We start from the raw sequence: 6,137 nt of genomic DNA, 5'->3' as shown, positions 1-6,137 counted from the left end.
TCAGTCTGCAGGCCGACGCTCTATCCACTGAGTCAAACCCAGTTAGGGCAAAGTTCTATTTTTTTTACCTTGGTGGGTGGGTACATAGGTTTCACTGTTTAATTATTTATTAAGTAATAAGGCTGTTCTATGTATTTTCTGTATATATAGTATATTTCACAATAAAAACAGCTAAAACTTAATAACATCAGTGTTGAGAAATACTTTAAGATATTATCTTATACTGGAGCCCGGTGCACGAAATTTGTGCACAGGTAGGGTCCCTAGGCCTGGCTGGCGATAAGGGCTAATCGGGGCCTTCCTTCATTCCATGCCGCCCCGTGGTGGTCAGCGCATGTCATAGCAAGCGATAGAACTCCCGGTCTCCCAGTCAAACTCCTGCTGGACACTTTGCATATTACCTTTTATATATATAGACTAGAGGCCCAGTGCATGAAATTCGTGGGGGGGGGGGGGCGGGGCTGGGGGAGTCCCTCAGCCCGACATGCACCCTCTCCAATCCAGGAGCCCTCAGGGTATGTCCTGCTGATGGCTTAAGCCCCCTCCCAGTGGTTCTCTGCTGTCTACAGGGCCCGCTTGGCCGCTCCCAGGTCACCGAAGGTGACGGCCAAGTGGGCCCTGCTGTGCATGGTCTGTGGGCCAGCTTGGCCACTTCCGGTCGCAACGGCGATGGCCATGCAGGCCCTGCTCTCAGCAGCTGCCCCCAGGACTGGAGGACTCCAGTGGGGCTGAGAGGACTGGGCACCACCATCTTGTGGCTATGGGTGCCGCCATCTATGTGTCTGAGTGATGGTTAATTTGCATGGTACACTTTTATTAGATAGGCTAATAAAAGGATAATATACAAACTGACCCTAACTGCAGAGCGACCAGGAACAACCAGTCACTATAATGTGCACTGACCACCAGGGGGCAGATGCTCAGCACAGGAGCTGCCCCTGGTGGTCAGTGCGCTTCAACAGGGGGGGCTCCAATCGGCAAGAAGCCAGCTCATGGCTGGCCAGTGCAGCGGCGGTGGCGGTGGGAGCCTCTCCTGCCTCCAAGGCAGCGCTAAGGATGTCCAATTAACGGCTTAGGCTTGCTCCCTGTGGGGAGTGGGCCTTAGCCATTAGTTGGACATCCCCTGAGGGCTCCCAGGCTGCCAGAGGGCTGTCTGACTGCCAACTTAGGCCCAATCCTCCAGGGAGTGGGCCTAAGCCAGCAGGTGGACTCCCTCAAGGGGTTCTAGACTGCGAGAGGGCACAGGCCAGGCTGAGGGACCTCCCCCCCCCCAAGTGCACGAATTTTTGTGCACTGGGCCTCTAGTATAATCAGTAAAAGAACTGGGTAAATCTGTGAGTTAACTCATGACAAGATGTACATTACTCAGATTTAGCCCTGTGCTTGCATACAGCTGTAGTGTATTCATTTTGCTACTGAATAATAATATTCCATTATGTGAATACAGTACAGTATATTTATGCATTATTGTGACAATAGATAATTTGGTTGTTTCCTATTTGGTGCTATTGCAAACAGTGAACTTATGAACACTATGAGATATTGGTAAATCTCCAATTATATGTATTTACTGAGGTGTATGCACACATTTTTCTTTAGAAACTAGAAAGAATTGCTGAATGATAGAGTATGCAAATAACCAATTATACAAGGTAATATCAAATTTGCTTTCCAAAGGGTTTCGGCCAACTTAAATTCCAAGCAGCAATGTAAAAAAGATCCTGATTACCTACAACTTCTCCAATACCTGCTATGTGTTGAGCATCTCTTCATAACTGTATCGGGCATATGTGTCTTCTTTTCTGAGAAATTCATCTTTATAACTATTTCCCATTTTTCTATTGGCTTGTTTGTTCTTTTGAAAAATTATGTAAGTTCTTTCTATATTCTTGATACCAATTCTTTGTCAGCTACATGGATTGTAAATGTCTTTCAAGATTGTAGTTAAATCTTTTCACTCTTTTGAGGAGCATAAGTTCTTAAATTTTTTTTTAAGAAGGTTCTGCATGGGTGCTACACTGCATGGTTGTTGTTGTTTTTTAATACATTTTATTGATTTTTTACAGAGAGGAAGGGAAAGGGATAGAGAGTTAGAAACATTGATGAGAGAGAAACATCGATCAGCTGCCTCCAGCACACTCCCTACTGGGGATGTGCCCGCAACCAAGGTACATGCCCTTGACCGGAATCGAGCCTGGGACCCTTGAGTCCGCAGGCTGACGCTCTATCCACTGAGCCAAACCAGTTAGGGCATCCTAATTTTAATATAGCAAAATTTATCAGTCTTTTTGTTTAAGTTTAATTCTTTTGTGTCCTGTTTAAGAAATTCTTTCTTATCTGAACAACACTAAATTGTTCATGTACATTTTCTAATAAGAGTTTGCAAGGTTTGTTTCTGACATTTATTTCCCTAAATCTTCTGGAATTGATTTTTTTCTATAGCATAAAACGAGAGTCCAATTCTAATTTTTTTCCATATGGATGCACAACCAACCTGTTCCAAAGCAACCACTGATGATGAATTACCTGGAAAGTGGCGTTTTTGCAGTTCTTCCAGACATTCCAAATTCTTATGAGTGCACACACTGCTGCTTTGGGGTGTGGCAGCTGACACACTCAGCTGAAGGACCATGTCAGAAAGTCTGGAAAGATCTTAGGAAACAAAAACCAAGGGTTTAATATGAAAAAAGGCTGAACTCCAACTTAGAGTTGCGCTGTGTTGCTGAGCCTTTCACTTAGTCTTAGAACTCAAAGTCTTGGCCTACAGATACTTGATTTACATCTGAAGTCAGCTCAGAAAAACCTACTGATCTCTTGGGGTGGCAAGGGGACTGGTGAATATCACATATTGGCTCTCAAAAAGGAAAAGGAGAAAAGGAGAAGGACAGCCATGGCTTGGTCAACTTTTAATTGTCTTTAATCCTCACCCAAGGACATGCTTTTTATTGGTGAGAGAGGGAGGGATGGGAGGAGGGAGAGAGAGAAAGAGAAGGAGAAAAAGAAACATTGATGTGAGAGTGAAACATTGATCGTTGCCTCCCGCAAGGGGATCAAACCCACAACCTGGGTATGTGCCCTGATGGGGTTTCGAACTTGCAACCTTTCAGTGTACAACACCATGTTACAACTAACTGAACCACAGGGGCCAGGGCAGTTTGGTCATCTTTGAGCTCAAAAATAGAAGTGGGGCAATAAGAAAGGCAGAACATTTAATCCAGGGAACCATCCATAACGGGAAGGAAGTGGCAATAAATTAAAGAGGACACGTGAAAAGGAATTTCCTGAATAATCAAATGTGAGTTTACGATCAGAAAGGAAAAGAAGAGACCTGAATGTGAACATAAGAAAGGAAATGAAGATAGAAATGACTAGGTCAAACAGCCCCCTGGACCACCGTCTATTGCAGGGGTCCTCAAACTTTTTAAACAGGGGCCAGTTCACTGTCCCTCAGACCGTTGGAGGGCCAGACTATAGTTTAAAAAAAAAAAAAACTATGAACAAATTCCTATGCACACTGCACATAATCTTATTTTGAAGTAAAAAAACAAAACGGGAACAAATACAATATTTGTATTTGCATGTGGCCCGCGGGCCGTAGTTTGAGGACCCCTGGTCTAGTGGGTCAACTAGCCCAGGGCATCTGTGCACGCAGGATATTTCAGATGGGCAGAGGGAAAGAAGGGCAGTGCCCACCAACTGCATCTATAGGAATTAATAAATCAGCTATCTGCAACTCAGAGAGGACCTCTCTTTCCCACAATTTCAAAGCAATACCTCCCTCTCCTCCCTCCAACCCCCCACCCAACATGACAGTTATTGTCTGACCTGGGTCGGCTTCTATCATCCGAGTTGCCCATTCCTTGGTGGCCAGCCGTACCACCCGGTTGTCCTTCACCTGCCAGGCACTAGGCTCTTTGGCAAACACGGCGCAGCAGAATGGCTCCACCTTGACTGCATAGACATATCCACGGAGGGCCCGCTGATTTTTTACTTCAAGGAATTTGATGGCATATTTTATCTCACACCTCTGGGTACAGAAATGATGGACAGGTAGCTTCCTAATACAGCGACCAATGGAGTTCCTGATGGTGGTGAGATCTGTTTTCTTTTTTTCATATCCAACAACTTGACGGGTCTTTTCATTCACCCCCAAAAATATGTACCCCCCTTCGGTGTTTGCAAATGCAGACACACATCTGGAGAGATTCTTCTCAAAGTGTTGCAGTTCCTCTTCTGAGAACATTTTAAATTCAACATGAGTGGACTGAGTAAAACTGAGCTCTTCCAAGTACTGGAGGTCATTTCTAGCAAATAACGCATCAGCGGAGGCCTTTATGTCATCTTCGCTTTGTACACAATCCTGAATATTCTGGGGGCTTAAACTGGAAGCATGAGTATTGCTAAGAGGCCGAGTCTCCCCTTTGAGGAATGCCAGTGCTTCCTCAGACGTCATCTCCTTAGTAGACGTTTTATGTCTCTGGTACAAATTGGAGGACAAAGTAGCAAGCCGTACCCCAGAGGCCTTTGCATTCCACGATTTCACAAAAATGAAAAAGAGGTTTTGTTCTTCCTGTTGCATCTCATCTAAATAGCCATTGAACATTGAACGCCATTTCAATCCTACTCCATGGCTCCTATAATCGTAGTCTTCATTCGCAATCTCAATCTTGATCACTCCTCCACCAGAATTCAGCAGAGCACAAATTGCATGCAGGATGCTTAGATACTGTTCTTTCTGCAGGTGAGGGTCCATTTCATTCCTTTGCTTCTCCCCAAGGATGACTTTTCCTACATTTAAAACACACTCAGCAAAGTTCGTTTCCAAATCAGTCTTGGGATTCATCTTCTCAGCACGTTTCCTATTCTTACCCTGAAATGTTCTCCTAAAAAACGGGAAGACAGAACCATTAGAACAGGATACAAATAGGGGCAGTAGGGAATTGACAGTTTAAGGGCACTCTTCTAAAGTGGATTATGTAATTTATTTCCACTGAGCTTGAGGCCATACTCATACATGAAGGGTATACAACAGGTTGAGGAACTAAGTCTGCTGGGAGTCCATGGCCACCACAGAATTGATCAAGCGGCTACTTTTATGCTATGATTTTAGTAACTGTTTCTGCCAAGTTCTCTAAATGACAACATCTCTCAAGGTACCTGCAGAAAGCAGGAAGCATTGTAAGAATACACATAGATAAGAGCTGCAATGCAACTGGAAAGATTTCATGGTCAAAATATGTCTTCAATATTTATTGTTATTCTTGGTACTTGGTCACCGGTTCGATTCCCAGTCAGGGCACATGCCCAGGCTGTGGGCTCAATTCCCAGTAGGGAGTGTGCAGGCAGCTGATCGATGTTGATGTTTCTCTCTCATCATCAATGTTTCTCTCTCTCTCTCCCTCTTCCTTCCTCTCTCTCTCTAAAATCAATAAAAACATATTTTTTAAAAAGGATAATGAGACATCACTTCACATCTACTTGGATAGTAGTAATCTATACTAATAAAAGGGTAATATGCTAATTAGACTGGGAGACCTTCCAGGAGACGTTCTGGACGTCCTTATGGACAAAGCCATGGTGGTGGGGCCGAGGCAGAGGTGGTTAGGGGCTATCAGGCCAGGAGGGGAGAACAGTTGGGGGTGATCAGGCTGGTGGGGGGGGGGCAGTTGGGGGTGAGCAGGCTGGCAGGCAGAGTGGTTAGGGGCGATCAGGCAGGCAGGCAGGTGAGCTGTTAGGAGCCAGTGGTCCCAGAATGCAAGAGAGCAGTCAGACATCCCCTGAGGGGTCCCAGATTGGAGAGGATGCAGGCCAGGCTGAGGGACACCCCCCGCCCCCTGCATGAATTTCATGCACCGGGCCACTAGTAATAATAATAGTAGTAGTAAAAAACAAAAACAAGTGTTGGTGAGGATGTAGAAAAAGTATGTCAAACTCGCAGCCGGCGGGCCTCATGCTGGCTGCAAGTTTGACATGCTTGATGTACAGAAATTGGAATCCACACACATTGCTGGTAGGAATACAAAACATTGCAGCCATTGTGGAATATAGTTTGAAAGTTGTTCAAAACGCTAAACATAGAATTACCATATGATCCAGCAATTCCATTCCTAAGTATATACTACACAGAATTGAAAATG

The 6,137-nt window shown here is 44.8% G+C and overlaps 1 protein-coding gene across 1 annotated transcript; it reads right to left on the bottom strand.

Annotated features, from left to right (window-relative positions):
- Positions 1 to 2,410: 2,410 nt before the first annotated feature.
- LOC102441732 (schlafen family member 5-like) lies at positions 2,411 to 4,879 on the bottom strand. Its single transcript, XM_023749386.1, has 2 exons — positions 3,826 to 4,879; positions 2,411 to 2,652 (listed from the first exon to the last, which is right to left on the bottom strand). Exons 1-2 carry the CDS (start codon positions 4,841 to 4,843, stop codon positions 2,411 to 2,413), a joined length of 1,260 nt encoding a protein of 419 aa, XP_023605154.1. The 5' UTR covers positions 4,844 to 4,879.
- Between the last annotated feature and the right edge of the window lie 1,258 nt (positions 4,880 to 6,137).

The sequence above is a fragment of the Myotis lucifugus genome, unplaced genomic scaffold, assembly GCF_000147115.1.
Source record: "Myotis lucifugus unplaced genomic scaffold, Myoluc2.0 scaffold_7532, whole genome shotgun sequence".
Taxonomy (NCBI): domain Eukaryota; kingdom Metazoa; phylum Chordata; class Mammalia; order Chiroptera; family Vespertilionidae; genus Myotis; species Myotis lucifugus.
This window is presented reverse-complemented; position numbering and strand designations above follow the sequence as displayed.

Coding starts and splice junctions, on each gene's coding strand:
- LOC102441732 (XM_023749386.1), bottom strand. CDS start 4,843: ATGAATCCCAAGACTGATTTGGAAACGAACTTTGCTGAGTGTGTTTTA. Junction 2,653..3,825: donor GATGATAGAAGCCGACCCAG/GTCAGACAATAA, acceptor TTGTTTCCTAAG/ATCTTTCCAGACTTTCTGAC.